The sequence below is a fragment of the Spermophilus citellus genome, assembly GCF_964194105.1.
Source record: "Spermophilus citellus genome assembly, chromosome: 7".
Taxonomy (NCBI): domain Eukaryota; kingdom Metazoa; phylum Chordata; class Mammalia; order Rodentia; family Sciuridae; genus Spermophilus; species Spermophilus citellus.
Window position 1 is genome coordinate 94,166,884 of NC_138188.1, and position 19,792 is coordinate 94,186,675.

General features: G+C 34.1%; 1 protein-coding gene across 6 annotated transcripts in view; it reads left to right on the forward strand.

Annotated features, from left to right (window-relative positions):
- DZIP3 (DAZ interacting zinc finger protein 3) overlaps positions 1-19,792 on the forward strand; it is a 91,954-nt gene that overhangs the window by 10,871 nt on the left and 61,291 nt on the right. For all 6 annotated transcript variants that reach the window (XM_081301621.1, XM_081301620.1, XM_081301622.1 and 3 more), the window contains 6 exons: positions 1,805-1,903; positions 3,018-3,090; positions 4,517-4,672; positions 11,754-11,870; positions 17,554-17,634; positions 18,810-18,934. In XM_081301621.1, the coding sequence (XP_081157747.1) occupies positions 1,872-1,903; positions 3,018-3,090; positions 4,517-4,672; positions 11,754-11,870; positions 17,554-17,634; positions 18,810-18,934 (584 nt within the window). In that variant the 5' untranslated portion in view covers positions 1,805-1,871. The remainder of the gene's footprint in view (positions 1-1,804; positions 1,904-3,017; positions 3,091-4,516; positions 4,673-11,753; positions 11,871-17,553; positions 17,635-18,809; positions 18,935-19,792) is intronic.

The following is a 19,792-nucleotide window of genomic DNA, read 5'->3' on the forward strand; positions in this document are numbered from 1 at the left end:
ACCCAATTCGAGTCTTCATACATGTACTTTGGATAATGATCTTCATCACATTCTACCATCCTTGCTAATCCCCTGCCCCCTCCTTTTCCCTCCCACCCGTCTTCCCTATCTAGAATTCATCTAATCTTCCCATGCTCCCCCTCCCTATCCCACTATGAGTCAGCTTCCTTATATCAGAGAAAACATTCAGCATTTGTTTTATTGGGATTGGCTAACTTCACTTAGCATTATCTTCTCCAACGCCATCCATGGGGAATTGCTCTTTTCTCTCAAAACTTTTTGTATTAACTGTTGGTATTAATCAAATATAGAATAGTAGTAGTATCATAGTTAGGAATGTTTTACAGATGATCCTCACATGATTTCTTTTAGCCCACACACCAGTGCTGAGCTGCCCTTTCCTTACTAAGCTCTCCAGTAAGAAGATACTCAGACCTCCAGGCTTAGAAGAGTTCAAATTTTGCAGTTACTTGTTGTCTCTTTGTGTTAAATTAGTTTGGGGGCTTTAAAGCAGGATCAACATCATATAAAACAGTGTTTCTATAGTATACTATTTGAATTCTTAATTGGTGATTTATAGTTGATTTTCTGGAATATATTTTCTTGATTTGGGAATTACTATGTTACATTGCTTTTTAGTAATGTGCCTGTAAAAAGCTATACCAATCTGATTTGTAGGTATATATTAAATATACTGTTAGATAAACTGGCTCCCTTGTTACTGAAATAAAGTTGTTATAGAAGGAATAAATGAGAAACTTTACCCAGTCTTATGCTGCAAAGCAGTGTAGATCTGTTATGTTTATGATGTTGCTGCCACTTTCCTTTCTTTTCCTCATCATTTCTTCCTTTGCCCAACAACATTTGTCAGTAGTTATACATATGCTTGCTTTAACACTTTCTGGACTTAAAAAGGGGGATCAGACAAGGAAGCCAGCCTAGCAGAAGATACTTGAGTCTAGAGGCTTGAACACTTAATAAAGAAGATCAAATGGCACTAACTTGGAATAAATAGCTGTATAAATAAATGAATGCTAATGACGCTCTATCTTTTTGTTTTCATTTGTATTATTTCGATTTTTTTTTTCCTTCAGGAAACATCCACAAAATCCATTGGTATTCTAACCAAAGATGTATAAGATCTCTTTCCATCCCACTTTCTATTTATAGAGTTATCCAATCATATAATTTTGGATAAAGCAGCTACATGTCATTTTTAAACTAAAAGGAAGTAAAATAATTAATACTATTAAGGTTATATAAAGCAGAAACTCATAACTCTATGGGAAATAAATTATTACAAACCCTTCAGGAAGCCATTTGGAAATATGCACTGAAGTCTTAAAATGCATTTTGACCTAGAAATTCTTCTAAGAAATTATCAAAAGGAAAAAAAAATCATAAATATATAAAAGTGTTGTAAACAATGGAGTTTATCACAGAGAAATATGAGAACTTTATTTGTCCAACTATTAGAAAATCATCAAGGAAACCCCAACCAATTGTTGTGTAGCTATCAAAAATGTTGGCTAGGAGGCTAAAATAACATGAAAGATGCTTTTTGTATATTATTCAGTGGCTAAAAAAAAATGGGGTAAAATATTTTCATTCAATATGATTATAAATTAAAAATATACTTATGCCTAGAAAAATAAGTACATTAAAGTATAGGCAGACATTGTGTTAGGAAGGGGAAACTATTTTCCTTTTATAGCAGTTTCAAAAAGTTTTAATGACTGTGTAGTTCTTACAGGAGGGATAAAGAAAATAACTTTACTAATTAAAAATATTACTTTCCTTATAGCTTTAAGTAGCAGTAGTAAAAGTCAGTTTTCAAGCATTGGAAGACTTATAAAGGAACATTGTGCAAAATGGAATCTCTACCAGAAGAATTTTTTGTGAGGTAAGGAATAGGTTGACAAAAACAAACTCATTTGTTAAGATTCCAAAGGCATGACATTAGTCTTTTCCATGTAACCTTGGCAGTCTACTATGAATTAGATATCCTATGCTATAAGACAGTTTTTGATTAGTGGGGGAATGAGGAATGGGTGAAATATAATTTTAGAGAGGTTTTCTACCAGGGCTATTGAAAAATGTGCTACAACTTGCTGTACTTGGAACATTCTCAACAAAATAATTTTAACATACACTATATATATTTACTATGTTGGTCTGGGGATGTGGCTCAAGCAGTAGCGTGCTTGCCTGGCATGCGTGCCACCCAGGTTCAGTCCTCAGCACCACATACAAAGATGTTGTGTCTGCTGAAAACTAAAAAATAAATATTAAAAAAATTCTCTCTCTCTCTCTTAAAAAAAAGAAAAAAAATGTGCTACAACTGGTTGTACTTGGGATATTCTCAACAAAATAATTTTAACATACACTATATATACTTGCTATGTTGAGACATTGTTTTTAATGCTTTTACAAATGCTAATTTATATAAACCTCATAAAACTTATGAAGTAGATGCTGTTATTTTCACTTTAAGAAAGTAACTTAAGCATAGCACAGGAGACCCTGTGGTAATCTGTTCCCTCCAAACAGTGCAAATTCAGCCTGCCTGTATGTCTTCCATATAATGCTGAACACCCTTGAATTGTCTCATATACTAAGCAGTGTTACATATTAATTTATTTCACAAGCATTTACTGCCTCCTTGGTGCAGAAGGAATAATGATTAATACAAAATCTGTATACTTAAGAGTTTATAATGTAATAGGAAGATATGTGAAAAGAACTGTATCTGTAGGCAAAGTGTATAATATTAGAGTGCTGTGGCTGTGTTTAAGAAGGAACAATAATTATTGACTAGGAATTGAGTCAGGTTCTACAATATCAACTTGCTATTTTTTCTACCATCCATCATCCAGTAAGGTCTACCTTAACTTCTTTGATACTTACCAGGATTATCTAAAACTTTAGACAGAACTCAGTTGTTAGATTGATTGCTACTATAATTCGTGATCTTTGTAAGGAGATGCTCTGAAAATACCTCTCTTACTCATTTTCAGTAAGGATTCTACTGTGGAAGAACAGACTGAAGAGGAAACTGAGAATAAGATAGAAAAATCAACCAGTCAACTGGTAAGAGAAAATTTAATTTTCATTTATTTTTAGTTAATTAATAATGATTAATTATGTATGAGAATGTAATGCTAAATTTAGTCAATAATCTTAAAAGCTTTTGAATGAGTCCACTTTTCTAAATGAGTAAGATGATCATAATTAAATATTTCTTGCATGATTGATACTATATATCAAAGTTGTCATTCTAAGTACCAATTCTCACTGTGAGTTAAAATTAATAGAAAATTAAATTCACTCTCCCAGAAACATCTCAACAGTTAGTTTTAAGAAATTTCTCATTTGTGGCCAGGCTTGATGGCTTATACCTTAAACCTAATATGATGATGGCAAAGGGATTACAAGTTTGAGGTTAGCCTGGGCCACTTAGTGAGATACTGACTCAGAAATATGAAAAGGCCTGGGGATATATGCTCAGTGGCAAAGCATTTAGTATTCTATGTGTGAGGCTCTAGTTTTGATCCCCAGTTCTTGGGGATAAGAAAGAAAGAAATCACTCATATCTTTTTTTTTTTTTTTTTGTGTGTGTGTGTGTGTGTGTATGTGTATTGCTGGTGATCAACACATGTTATGTAACTGCTCTACCACTGAGCACATCCCTAGCCACCTCATTTGTCTTTTCAAAGGAAAATTCAAGAAAAATGAAACTACAAACACATATGTGAATGCAATCACATATAAAAATTTTATTTATTAAGATGTTTTGCTGAATTGTTTATGAAGTTACTTTTCTTTCTTATTTTTATTATCTTTCCTGTTAAAAATTCTAGGCCTAAATGAGAAGTTCTGCATTATGCATTGATGTAATTTTTTTATTGTCAATGACAAATACTTTATAGTTGATTAAAACATTTATGTGAATACTATATATCATATTTATTGAAAGTTTTTTTTTTTGGATTTTTTTGGTACCAGGGACTGAATTCAGAGGCACTTAACTACGCAGCCACATCCCCAGCCCTTTTTATTTTTCATATTTTATTTAGAGATAGAGTCTTGCTGAGTTGCATAGGGCCTCACTAAGTTGCTGCAACTGGCCTTGTACTTGCAAACCTCCTGTCTTATCCTCCTAAGTGCTGGGATTACAGGTTTGTACCACTGTACCCAGCAAGAGAAAAGTAAAGAATAATCTATATAATATTGTAATTTAAAAAAAAAAAGACTTTTGATACTGGGGAATAAACTCAGGGGTACTTTACCACTGGTTCTTCCCCAGCCCTTATAATTTTTTGAGACAGGATTTCACTAAGTTGCCTAGAGAACAGAGAGACTATCTTATTCTTACTTGCATTCTATGTGTCTGTCACAATGATATACATATATTAGGAATTTGACTCTATTTTTAATACTTTTGCTGGTTTTAATCACTAGAGTAAACGAGAGTATGTAGAATTGTATAAATTTTTAATGGATAAATGTCTTGTAGGACAAACAGAAAAAGGACATACCTACTGACCTTGTTCCAGTTAACCTGCTATTAGAAGTTAAGAAGTTATTAAATGCAATTAATACTCTACCAAAAGGTGTGATTCCTCACATTAAGAAGTTCTTACAAGAAGATTTTTCTTTCCAGACCATGCAGGTAACATTATAATTTGTCTTTGAGGCAGAAGTAATAGCTCTATGTAAATGATTTTTTTTTAACTCATGCAGTGTAACTCAGGTCTTGGAATCTTCATTTTACTACTACTTCTTTTTTTAAAAGAGCTTTATAGTAGTTGGGTTATTCCAACAAACTCATACATGCATGGAAATCAGTTGCAATTTATGACCCCTATCATTTTTTGTGTGCATATCCTTTTATAGTTACCTTATTTCTTCTAGGACTTCTCTCTGTTTTTGGTGTATGCATAAATGCCAAGGGTGTGACCTAAGTTCCCTCTGATTGTTCCTCCTTTGATTCTTGTTGGTTTGGGACTTTTGTCTCCTTACTTCTTTAAGTTGGAGTAATGTTAGAGAATGTTTAATTCTGTAGCAGTCTCTAATCTGTGAACTTTTAGTGTCCCTATAGATTCCCAGCACCTCACAGAATGGGGCAAAATACATCATAATAACAACTGTTGCAAACAATAAACAATACACAGTGTTAAAGCAAATTGTCACTAATATAGAGGAATGGTATTTTAGCACTTGTCAATGGTAAGAACAATAACCTTGAACTAGATCTGGCTTGAAAGAAAAGAGCAGGTGTCAACTGTATCATCCACAACAGTAATGACTGTATTTAGCATTAATTCTGGGGGTATGAGTTATATAGACCAATAAGTTCTGAAATGTGGTAAAAGTAGAGTTATTTATGGGAAAAGGAAACATGTTAGGTAGTTAAGAAACACTTTACAATTTCAGAAAGTGAACAGAGAATGCAGAAGAGATGTATCAAGTAATCTTTATAATGAAAGAATGGAAAAAAATAGAAGCAGCATGTATCAAGAAAGAAGGAATGAAACAATAGAATTTGGCTATTAGCAGGAAAAGAGAAAGAAAAACAAGAGAAATAAACAAATGAAAATAATACAAAACCAAACTAAAATATGCAGTCTAAAAAGTCTGAATCCTCTGAAGGTAATGCTAGGAAAAAGTAATTACAATATTTTTTAAAAATGCTGAAAATCAGGGGGGAAAATGTAAGTGTATGTATATGATTCTGAACCAATCAACACAGCCAGAATTCACATGCATGCACACTTTCTGTCTCATATACACATATGGAAAGAATAAAAAATAAAATAACTTTTAAAAATTCCAAAATCTTAGTGAAGAATAAAGGAACTTTCTCCACTGAGGTAATCAAAATAATTGACCAGAGTAGGTGGGCACTGCTTATGTACAATAGACTTTCTTTCCATTTCTTCTTAAGTAATGTACTAAGAGCAAAGGGTAAAAGTTGTTAATTCCTTCCTGTTTTTGTGGTGCTCTCTGAACTTCTAATTGAAGTGGTCTAAGATGGAAGCTGTTTGATGTAAGACTCAGCTTCCCTTCTTATCAGTATGAGGTGGGATGGGTTAGGATGTACTGCTTGGCATTTTGTTCATTTGCCAGGAGAGTGGACTGAGGTCTAATCAGGCTTTGTTGGGTAGAGCCTTCTTTGGAGTGACTAGATTGACACCTAGAGCTAGACTGTAGCTGATCTCTTTGGAGGTTTGGTTTTAAGGAGCCTCTCACAAAATCCAGTCTGCTGCCCAGGATGACAGCCTTCCTGAGCTTAGTCCCTGAGTGTATTCACCCCTACCTGTGGAGACTCCCAGCCTGCTTCATATACATAAGATAAACACAAAGGAGAGGTGAGTTGGGGTCCCTTTCACCCTTCTGACTCGAATGCCCCTGGGTATATTCTACTCCGTGTCAGTTTCTCATGTTTCATGAGGCCCAGCATAGGTCCCTCAAAAATGGGTACTGCTGGGATGTTGTCACTGTTTTTTTGTTTTTTGTTTCTTTTGCCTCCTGATCTCTTAAATTCCAGAATTGCCATTCTGGCAGCGCACTTGTCCCAAGATGGCTCCCACTCAGCTCTCCACAGCCAGTTGACATATACAGCATGATTTTTAAGCACCAGCATGCAATGCAGCCTCTGAATCTGTTAAGATTAGGCAGCATTTTTTATCTCAGATTTCTTTCAACTAAGTCTGTGTTCGTTCCCTCTTCCTCTGTCTGTGGTGAATCTGCACTGGTGGCCTCCAGGTTGGTTCCATGTAGCCTTCAGAAGCTATACATCCACTGTTTTAGCTCCATGCCATGGCACAACTTGGGATGTAGCTTTCCTTTACTCCGCCATCTTCCTAGCCTCCTTCATTGTGACACTCTGGGACAAGAGAATGTTTTTAGTTTTCTAATGTTTTACTAAATTTTTTTTCAAAAATGTAAAACAGAAATGATATGCAAAACTTTTGGATTTTATGAGTGAAATACATATTCTAAAGAATATATAGATTTCCATCTTGCAAATAGTTTCTCTAAAAAATAATTTGTGCTAGCTTCCAGTATAGTAATGGAACTATTTCTTAAATTAATAGTGTTTTCCAAAGTTAAGAAAAATTATATACTCTTTAATCTGTGTCAGTTAAATGGCAGTGGGGGCAGTACACCTTAGGTATCTTAAAAATACCACATTTGTACCTTCTATATGTAAAAAATACATGATTGTTTCCATGAAATAAATTAATGCTGTTACAATTAAAAATTTAAATTCTGAAACTTTCCCTACGATTTTATATGTAGTTATAACCTTAACTGAGATCAGTTACTGTGATTGAATCTGTCTTGACTCCTTTTTTTCCTCTTGTACTTTGGAAAATATCAAGAAACAACTAGACTCAGAAATCAATAAACCTTATGTATGCATAGTCAATTAGAAAGTGAAGAAAAGTTTTTGTTTACAATAGCAAAAAAAAAAAAAAAAATTAAATACCCAAGAAAACAACTAAGAAATACATAAGATAAACTAGGAGTTTTCAAAGTTCATCCTAAGTCACTCACATGATAATATCAAAACCATATATAAATACTAAAGAATCAAAATCTCTTGGGGTAGGTCTGGGAATCTGCAGTTTAGCAAGCATTTACCCTGATTTTTTTTAATTGATTATTTAAAACATTACATAGCTCATGATATATCATCTTTCATACATTTGACTCAAATTGGGTTTTGAACTCCCATTTTCACCCCAAATACAGATTGCAGAATCACATCTGTTACATATTCACATTTTTACATAATGCCATATTAGTGACTGTTGTATTCTGCTACCTTTCCTATCCCCTACTATCCCCCCTCCCCTCCCCTCCCCTCCCCTCCCATCTTCCCTCTCTACCTCCTCTGCTGTTGTTCAATTCTCTCCCTTTTTTTCCCTCCCCCTTGCCCCTCATAACCTCTTATAATTTTATGTATCATTCAAGGTCTCCTACCATTTCCATATGCTTTCCCTTCTTTACCCTGATTTTATTCACAGCTAAGTTTAGAAATCAATGCTTTCTACTAAAACAATAAATAAATATCTCTAAAACCCTATGAAGAGTATAAAAAAAAAAAAGGAGACCTGAGTGGAAAATATGCATGTGGCTCTCTATAGGTATAATAATGTTCTCAATTTTTCCTAAATTAAATATCAACTAATTCCAATTTGAAAAGATTTTTGTTATTGTTGTTACTAAAAGATAATTCTGAAGTTCAAATGAGAAATAAGAGGAAAAACAACCAAGAAAATTTTCTAAGAGAACTGTAGAGGAGAAGGGCTCAGAAATTTGCTGACTTACATATTAAGACTTACTAAAAAACTGTAATAACTAAAAGGTTGTGTAACTTGTTCTTGACATTACACATGAATAAGACTAGAAAACAGAACCCAAATTGCAGATGAAATAGAGATATATACACACGGAACTTTTATGAATGATAAAGTGATAAAAATTGAGCATGGTGGGAGGGGGCGCATATCTCTAATCAATGCTTGGGAGGCTGAGGCAATCGGATTGCAAATATGAGGCCAGCCTCTGCAATTAGTGAGACCTTGTCTCAAAATTAAAAATAAAAGGGTTCTGGATGTAGCTCAGTGGTAAAGCATTCCTGAGCTCAATCCCCAATACTGTAAAAATTAAATATATAAATAAATAAAAATAAAAACTGAATAGTAAAGGGACAATGATCAATTTCAATGGGAGATTTTAATACTGTCCTTTTTAAAAACTGCTGACACAAAGTATGTTGTCATATAGCAAACTTCATCCCATTGGGGGACACAAGCACACTACACTACTTCCAACAGTGGTAGAATATACATTTTTTAAAAAGTGCATATAGAACATTTACAAAAATTGGCTAAGTCACAAGGTGAGTCTCTTTAAATTTTAAAGGATCAACTAACTCATAAAAAGCATATAGAACGTCAGCAATTAGTCTAGAACTAATAATAAAAATATAAAACTAGGAAATCTCATGTTCTTAAGATAGATGCTTGTAATCTAGAGTATATATAGGTCAAGGAAGAAATTACAATGGAAGTTAACATTTTTGAACTGAATAACAACTATATATTAAAACTTATATTATTAGCTAAAGCAGTGCTATGAGGAAAATTTATAGCTTACAATTCATGAGTTAGAAAAAGAATCAAGGTTGAATATCAGTCATTTATGCATGAACTTTAAGACATTAAGAGAAGAACAGAAAGTTAAACATAAAAAGAAGTAATAAGGATAGTTAAATGAAATAAAACATAAAATAGAATCAATAAAACAGACTAGTGCCTAATAATATTTGAAAAAAGAAAGAAAACAAGAATAATCCAAGTAGTCACAAATAAAAATAAATATCAATACAAATTCCATAATCATTGAAAAGATGACAGTGAATTCTGCTACTTGCAGTAGTTGCCTGAGTTGTTTCAAAACAACTTCCTGTGAAGAACTAGAAAACAGGAAAAATCTGCATATTTTCTAGTCCAGAATTATCACCTGAATTACAGATTTATCCACCATTTATTCAACATTATTTCTTGATTTTGATTAGGCATATAAAACATAACACTGAAGTTATCATCTCTATCAAATAGGCTAGGTAATTTTAGATCAATTTTCCCATTGAGAATGACTAAAAATGCTAAACAAAATATGAAAATCAGGGGCAGGATTGTGGCTTAGTGGTAGAGTGCATGCATAAGACACTGGGTTCGATCCCCACAGCACATAAAAATAGAAACAAATAAAATAAATGTATTGTGTCCATCTACAACTAAAAACAGTACTTAAAAATATGAAAATCACTGAAAGCAATGGAAAGCCATAATAGCACTGAAAATCTCTGAAGCCAACATGCAGGAGAGGTGGAAGTCCCTTCTCTTTGATAAGCCATGCACTCTAATTTTCCCCTAGTCTTAGCTTATTTGCTTTTCTGTTAGATTTAAGTAATTCACCCAAGGATTGGAATAATTCTAAACTTACTTCTGTTTCATGAGAAAGGGTCTGTTGTCAGTGCCTCGCACATATTCTTGAAACACTATCTTTTCAGTATGCTCTGGTCAGTTGTGTTTTAATATCTACATCTATGCCTCAAGGCCTGTTTAAAACTGCTGAATGCTTGTACATCTGGCATTTCGGAAGTTCTTATTAATCCCCCCACCCAAAAGCACTCAATCAATGTATTAGAAGTTATGACATAAATTAGAAGTTATTATATAAATACTCCTTTTCCATTTCCCCTTTAGTCAAGTAAATCTTAGGCTTTTATTTTTCAAGAGTCCAGAGTGTCGCTGTTATATGAACCCCAGTTGCCCATTGTGCTTTATTAAAAGCTTGCTTTTCCTTCTCATCATTTTCCCCTTTCTAACCATTATTCTCTACCTCCCAAATAAACTACTTGCATTCAGGTCTTTTAATTATAGTCTGCTTTTATTAGAACCAAAACAAAAGAACAAGGTGTTTACTAGAGTCCCTGCCGTGCACTCTAATTTTTCTCTAACTCTGCCTATCTCCTGAGAGCTCTGCCTGGCATCTTAGCCACAAGTGAATTTGGCAGTTACTTTAGAAAAGTGGTTCTAAGTCTATCTCATGACTTTGGGTCTTCCACCTCTCCTGCATGTTGGCTTCAGAGATTTTCAATGCCGTTATGGCATTCCATTGCTTTCAGTGATTTTCATATTTTATTTAGCATTTTTAGTCATTCTCATCAGGAGGATTGATCTGAAATTACCTAGCCCATTTGACAGAGGTATAACTTTAGTGTTATGTTTTATATGCCTATTCAAATTCAAGAAATAATATTGAGTAAATAGTTGAATATATGAGTCTGTAATTCAGGTGACAATTGTGGACTAGAAAAATAAATTCGGAAACTATCAGTTTGTAGATAATATTTTAAAATATAACAGTGGATTACTTTAGGGAATGTGTGTTGATAACAAAAGAGATTTATTGAGTCATCTCCTGGGGAGACTGAAATACAGTATCTAGTTAGTTAGGAGAAAAGAAGGAAAGTATTATATACTGGAAACCAAGTTTACAAAGTGTAGATTAGGGCTGGGGATGTAGTTCAGTAGTAGAGCACTTGCCTAGCCTGTGTGTGTCCCTGGGTTCAATCCTCAGTAACACACAGGCACACACACACATACAAAGAAATTATAGATTAAATTTTTCACAGGTTATATACATCATTAAATACAATGTAATTTAAAGCATTTGAGGGTACAACTTTGAGGAATCAGCACACAGAAAAGACATAGTTCTTTAATTTTATCTATGTGAATAACAAAGTAGGTAGAAAACAAAAGTGCATATTAGCTCATTTCCTCTAATTTGGTATAAAATGCTTGCCCTAATTTTTGGTAGTACTGCCATAGTTTCTATTTACCACAGATTCAGGGCTGGAAAGAAGATTTTACCTATACTTGTGAAGAGAAATAATGAGAGTAAAGTAGGATTACTTCTTCTACTCTGAAGTAGGAGTTGATGTTGCCAACCTCTTGCTTTTAGTGTTTATAGGAAATAGTTACAAACGAGATTCATCAACTACTTATAATTAACAAACATGAGTATACCTGGGTGTTGTAGATTTTTTGAAAACCATCTTTATCTGTTCCAATTTTTCTATAGTGAGCATGTATTATTGGTATAATATAAATATCTATAGGTATTTGTTCTAACTTAAAGAAATTCTCAACTAACCTATTTTTCAGAGAGAAGTTGCAGCAAATAGCCAGAATGGGGAGGAAATTGTTCCTGCTTTAACTTTACGTTTTTTGATAACACAATTGGAAACAGCACTTAGGAACATTCAAGCTACTAATTATACTGTAAGTATATTCCTTGAAATAATGGAACTTGGACAGCATTTATTTTTTTCAGAGCCTCAAAAAAATTTATTGTCCCATTGTCTCAATGTAATATCCCTACTTGACTTATATGCCCATATTAACAAGTCAGGAATTTAGAATTACCTCACAAAATTGATTTTTCAAGGCTATCACTTAAGTGATAGAAACAGACTAAATAAAAAAAAAACTGCAGATGAAGTGGACCAAAGCAGACTGTACAAAGAAAGCATTTGGGGGAATGTCACAAAAAAGACGTACAGTTAGTCATCCATAGTCACAGGTTCAATAGATCTGAATTTAACCAACTACACACCAAAAAGATAGTTAGGCCTATAATAGTTGTATCTGTATTTAATATGCACATACTTTTTAATCATATCATTATCCCTTAAACAATAGTGCATAATAACTAATTTTGTAGCATTTACATTGTATTTGATATTATAAGTAATCTAAAGGTGATTTATAATATGTGGGAGGATTTTAGTAGATTACATGCAAATACTCTATCATTTTTAAAAGCTTTTTTTAGTGTAGATGGACACCATACCTTTTTTATTTATTTATGTTTAGATGTGCTGAGGATGAATCCCAGTGCCTCACACATGCTGGGCAAGCACTCAAGCACTGAGCTACAACCTCAGCCCAATAGTCTATCATTATATGTAAGAGATACAGCATCTCTAGAAGGGGTAGGGTCCTGGAACCAACCCCTCATGATAATAAAGGACAACAGCAAGCACTGGACAATATTCTAAGGTAATACATGATAAGAACAAGTTTTACACATCTTATTTCCTTCCTTTATCTTACTTCCATATGTGACTGCATCTCTATAATGAACTTATTATAGCTCTCTTCTCTACCAAAAAACTGTTTTGAGTTTGTCACCTGAGTTCAATCCCTGGTATCCTCCATTAATTTCACCAGTTTACTTTACTACTACTACCATTACTACTACTACTAACAATAATAATAATAAAAGGACAATAAAATAAAAAATCAATTTTTGGCATAACTTGGATCTGTAAAGTAAACTGAATTCTGCATATATGTAGAAAGATAGATTATGGTTATCTTCAAAAAGTACTGTTTAAATGCCATAAAAGATAGTCCTAAAATAAAATATTCCATATTATAAGGATGTACAAAGGGGTTAAACATTAATCCTTATTTAGTTTTTGCAGAATACTTGCAGAAATAAAGAGGTTCTAGATGTATTCAAAAAAGAATCCAAAGAAAAGGAAGTTTGCATCTTGGTATCCCTAGGATGTGTATCTACTGCTGCTTGCTAATCAGATTGACAATCAATGAAGTATAACAGTATATAATGAACATTGTCCAAGTTTTTTCAAAGATGAATCTTGAACAGAACTAGGAAATGGAAGAGTTCCCTCTCTTGGTAGCACTTGTGAGCTGACTTTTAATGTTATGATCAAACATACTGCTATATCCAAATTTTTCTCCTTGTCCTTGAAGACCATCAAGGAGGAGCAAGACCACTTTGTTTGTAAGAGGCAGCACTGGGTTGCAGGGGTTGAGTGTAGATGCCAGTCACATCTGTAGCCATTTGGTTCTAGTACTTCAAATCATCTTTGCTAACTGGTATAAGATAGGGAAAAAAGGGCAGAGATAAGGTCATATTTTGGACTGCCCTCCGACGGAGGTTGAGGAGAATCACTAGACCAGCTAGTGAGTGTCTCCGGGCTGAGCAAGAGGGTGAGTGTTGCGACCCGGCCTACCACCCTGCCTGGCAAAAATCACACCGAGTTGGGAGTTGAGTCAGCCGAGATGGCGCAGCAACTCAGTTTATTGTGGAGGGAGAGGACTTATATAGAGAGAGGAGAAGGGAGGTGGGGGCAAAGGCAGGGGCCAATCAGAGATCGGAGAGTCCCCCAGATTGGGGTAGCCTAGGCACCCCAGTTACAGAAACAGATCCCTGTTACCTTAGTTGCAGAAACAGAGCCCCGTTACCCTAGTTACAGAAACAGAGCCCCGTTACCCTAGTTGCAGAAACAATACCCCATTAGATATGTGTGCCCCGTTGCTGGGGAGTTATTCTTTGTGTTTGCGGAAGCCATATCTTGGGGCCGTTCAGGCACGTATATGGAAGCCATTTCTCAAGCTCTAACTGTCATGTACATGGAGAATCACAAAACCAGAATCACAAGACTGGGGATTTCTTTTTCCCCAGCAATTGTACTTCCGTGGTCCGCAGAGGTCCCAACAGTCATAAATATGCTGCTTTTGAAATTTCTGGAGTTTTTTGCCTTCTGATTACAGTATTACCACAATTCTGCATCTTGTTCTCAAAAATGTTTTTATTTAGAATTGCATGAGGCATAGACTGTTGTACAAAGCTGATTTTTTAAAAAAATTGCAAAATGATAACCACATTTATTTAGTGTTTAATACATGATAGCCAGTTTTCTGAGCACTTTGTAAAAATTAGTTTATCTACTCTTTGTAATTATTATTCCCATTTTTTAGTTTAGGAAACCGAGGCATAAAGGTTAAATAACTTGCTAATTTCCAGGTAGTAAGTAGTGGAGTTAGTATACAATCCATATAGTGTTGGCTTCAGAGTCTATGCTCTCAACTATGACATTGTACTGACTCTTCAGAGATGGGAATTTTAAGGTGAAAACCAGTTAGAAAGTACAGGAAGTTTGTAAACTTATTTAGTCCATTGAAAACAAACACGACATCTGTTTCCACAACTTTTTGAAGCCAAACTTCTAATTCTCTTCATTTGTCTCACAGATACATACAGTTGGTCATAAGAAGTGTGCTAGGGTGAGGGAATACTGTTAGATCAACATAAAAAGGAAGTTTATATCTTAATGGATGTTAATCATCCTTATACCTGGAAAAAACTTGCTTATGGTATGAGGCAACCCCCATTAGAACACTTCACATGACAGTTGTATAGAGTACAGTTGTACTCTTCAGTCAGTATAGAGTGTAAGAGTAGTGGACTTAAAGGTCTTCAGAGAAACAGAACTAGTTTGTTATATATTGTTGAGAGCCACAGCCAAAGGGGCCCCAGCAAACTTCCAGCTGCCGGCTGATGATTGGCTCACAGCGGCCCAGCAACATCTAGCTGATTGGCTCCTCTGCGGTGATGTTCATTGGGCTGTTTCCCTGCCCTTTCAGACCATGGAGCTGCTCATTGTGGGACTTCCTTGGCTCCGCCCACGCGACCCAGCCAATCGGCCTCAAGAGCAGGAGGATTGTGGGAGGTAGTGAGGCTTGTGTGGGTGAGAGGCTTGTGGGAAGCCGGTGGTGGCAGTTGGGCTCTGAGGGTTTTTTCCTGAGGAGCTGTTTTGTTTGGCGTTTGTAGTTCTAAAAATAAAGTTAGTTTCTTTTGACAAGTGGCTCCTGAATTGTGCCCAGCCAGACTGCGGCAATATATATACACACACACCAAAATATGTATATACACATATATATGATTTATTATGAAGAAAGAATGTGTATTATATCTGTGTGTGTGTGTGTGTGTGTGTGTGTGTGTGTGTGTGTGTGTGTACACATACATACATCTACAGCTGGAAACTCAGAACCAGGGGAGCCAGTAGTATAAATCATAGTCCAAGAGCAGAAAATAAGATTCAATATCCTTCCTTAGACAAGTATACAAGAAGCAAAAATGGTGACTTCTTCCTTCTTTGGCCTTTTGTTCTATTCAGACCCTCAGTGAATTGAAAGATGCCTACCCATGTGTGGAGGGTAATCAGATACTAAGTCTATCAATTCAAAGGCCAATCTCTCTGAATACACCCTCGCAGACACACCTAGAATTAATGTTTAATATGGGCCGCCTGTAGCTTGTCCAGTTGACAGATAAAATTAGCCCTCATAAATAGAATGAAAAATATTTTTCTCCACAGATAATTGTTTTAACTTTTCATTTTAAGATAATTATAGATTCACAAATGTTCTAACTGTGTAATAAAAGGAGATCTTAGTGTATCCTTTAGCCAGTTTACTTCCAATAGTTATTACTTCCAACATTGTAAAGGTCGGGCGAGCGTCGGAGGAAGAGACCACCAAGAGACTGTCTCATGCAACAGCAAGGGGTTTATTTGGGGTCCAGCATGCTGGGGCTCAGAGCTCACTTGAATAGAGCAAAGAGAGAGAGCCCTGAGAATAGCTTAAGCAGAGCTTATATACTTTTCTTGGAGAGGGCAGGGAGGGAAGTTCATTGACGGGTCGGAGCGAGTGGGCGGTTTGCCTACAACTGGGTGAGGGAGTACATTCTGCAGTTTGGCAGTTGAGGGACAGCACATTATGGGAACAAGATTAGCAAACAGTTCTCAAGATAATTATAGATTCACAAATGTTCTAACTGTGTAATAAAAGGAGATCTTAGTGTATCCTTTAGCCAGTTTACTTCCAATAGTTATTACTTCCAACATGACTACAGTACATTATTAAAACCAGAAAATTTACAGTATTATGATAATGTTCTGTCACTGGTCTTTAAGACACCTTCACTCATGTTCAGAGACTTGCTACAAGGACTAGAGTCAGCATATTGTACTAATTGCGAAAGATTTATTACACTGTTGTAGTAAAGATCTATAACAGATCACAAGGGGAAAAGACACAGATAGAATCTCAAGGAATCTATCTGTAGGTTTCCCTGTGTTTTCTCCTGTGTGTACTCAGGGCATTGTATGCTCTCCCTCTTCCCTCTCAGATGTAGCAACATCTGTATTGCTTCTGCCAGGGGTAGTCCATTAGACATTCAAGTGTTCCACGTTTTTATTGGTTGGTTATCTGAGGGATCCTTTGCCTGGTATGTATCAAAATTTCAAATTACCAGAAAAAAAACATTCACAGATTTTCAGCATAAATCTCATTATCATCATAAATTTCAGTTCAAACAATTGAAGCACAGCAAGCCACCTTCAACAGCTAGAAAATAGTGGGGGAAAAAAATGAAACCCAAGTTCCAATACAAAAGCTAAGGATCAACCTTGTAGGCAGGCCTTAATAAGAATATTAGTATCATGCCAGCTATGTTGATTATTTTATGCACAGGCATGTATAGTTCTGTGACATTTTATCACAAGTGTGTATTTGCATAATCATTATCATAGTCAGTTCATGCTACCTTTGTAGTTATACCTTTCCCTTCTACCTCGCTTCCTTCCCTTATCCTTAATCTGTCTCCATCTCTGTAATTTTGAGTAAATGGTATTTAAATGAAGTAAATATCCACACATTTAAAATTTTTCACTGAAGAAATTATAAGCTTTATTTTTATATTTTTAAAACAAAACCAAATGTGGAGAGTAAAGGATTTTGATGTCAGAGATGATGGAATTTTTTTCAGATGGGTGGTAGATACTTGCCTGTTCATTATTATATTATTTCCTAAAGTATTCTTGATACATAAAATATAGAATTTTTAAAAAATTTAATATAATGAATTACATTTGCTTTTATTTTTTAAAATTTCTCTTCTTAAATCAAATTATCAAATTGATCTAAACATGCATACTCTATAGTTTTGATTATATAATTGACAAAATAATAATTCTTAACATTTTTCATAATTATTAAGTAGGCCAAGGATATTTAATTAAACTTGTATACCAAGAAGTAGCTTGGTCTGTTTAACCAATTAACATATATTTTTTTTTCTTTGCAGGCATACCAAATTAATATTGGTTATTATTTGACATTACTGTTTTTATATGGAGTAGCACTCACTGAAAGAGGAAAGAAAGAGGTATGTAGTATGTGTTATTTGCCCATTATGTTAACTTTATTTTAGCAAATTAAAATGCTGACTTTTAAAACTTCTCTAGAAATTGAAACCTTTCAGTGCCTTTTTTGACATGTATTTACACTGCCCTAATTTTACTTTTTTTAAAGTGATTTTTTTAGATGCTTACCATTTGTGTAAAATAGAAAATTGTTTTGCTGCTTTAACTTGTAAAGCACATTTTACTTCATTTGCTAATATGCCTTAAACTCTATGTTCTTAATCTTACCCCTTTTGTAAAATATGAGTTCTACCGCAAAATTTTTTGTTAAATAAAGTGCAAATAAATAAAAATTGGGGAGTTAACTAGAAAATTTCTAAAGTTTCTTTCAAACTTACATTTTCTTTTTTTTCACTGATTTTTAATGTTTTCTTTGCAGCCTCGAGATTTCTTTCACTTTTTTTTCCTAAATGGGTATTTTTTACATGATATCATAAACGTATAAATATGACTTATTAGGTGAAGTAGAATTTTTTTAAGTATAAAAACTGAGGACATTTCTATTTTAAATAATTTCATGTAATACTAATTATCATTCTGTCTGATGTACTAGAGAACATTTGTAAGGCTTTGAAGGATTTTTTCTGCTTGCTTTTTCCAGACCATTGCTATTATACCTGTTTTATTATTTATAGCTAAAGCATCTTTTGGAATTGATCCTGAGCTTTACCTCCAAATCTATATTACTTATGATCTATCTGTTGCTTTCCCAAATGAGATTATATCTATGGTCAATGAGTCACTTCTTTCCAGTTTGAAAAATTAGAATTCTGCTATAATTAGAAGGAAACATTAAGAATGACAGAGAATTATGCTCTAGTAGTGATCAGAAAAACACTTATTTTGACTAGTAATATTTTCCAATTTCAAATACAAAAATTGTTATATAACTTTCACTTTGAAACACTGGATAAATATGTTATGATTAGAGATATTGTATTCATTCATAAATATTTTAAGTTCTGAATGCATTGTCTTTGTGATCATATACATAGATGGTAAGATTGAAGCTGTAAATAAGTGGAATGATTGGATCATCCTCAAAAATGCCTAATTTCTCCAGTTTGGGAAATAATTGTTTATTATAAAAGAACGAAATTCTTTTCACATCAGCCAAACCAGTTTTATGTCACTACAGGATTATACAGAAGCTGAGAATAAATTTCTGGTGATGAAGATGGTAATTCAAGAAAATGAAATTTGTGAAAACTTTATGTGTTTAGTTTATTTTGGACGTGGTTTACTTCGATGTGCACAGAAGAGGTAAAGATTTTAAATAGTGGCTAGATCTTTCAGCATCATCAACTTTTAATTTGTGAAATGGAAATGACATTTACACAGTACGTCAGGCATCATAACTTTGTGAACTCATACTGCTTTGTTCTGTCTTCATCTTTTCCTATAGAAAATAATTTATTTAATATACTTGAGAATATTAAATACCAAACTTAACACACCATGACAATAAGAGGAACTCTGACTTTGACATTAGCTTTGGAGGCTGACAAACTTGCATTCAGATGCATTTTCTATCACCCTAAGAAACTTAATGTTGTTAAGGCCTATCGTTTTTTTCTTATCTCTAAACTAGAAATAATATAGTGTTCACCTCATAAGGACGTTATAGGTGATGAACAGTGCCCAAGACACAAAAAATACAATACTTAATAAATGAACAGTGGTTGTAGTTATTAATGTTACCATTGACTTAAAATAATGTTGTCAAAATATAAGTAAACTTGTAAAGAATTGAAAGGGTACAAGTGCTAAGTTTGGGGAATGTTTTAAATGTTTACATGTTTTTTGGAAAGTGAAATTGTACAAAGGAAACTATATAGATTATCTGTTTACTTCCTATATGGATATCTTTTGCTTTTGTAGCATCTTTCATTCATTTTATTTACTAAGCATCTGTCGTATTCTAGAAATTGCGCTAGGTATTAAGAGTATAGTAGTTTAAAATGGTCTTATTTTCATGTAACTGACAGTATGGTGAAAGATATAGACCTTAATTAAATACAGTTATAAAATATTCAATTATGAAATGTGATAAATGGTGAAGGGCTATGAAGGAAAACATAATGAACAGTCTAAGTCTTTACTGGAACTCCAATTTGGTTC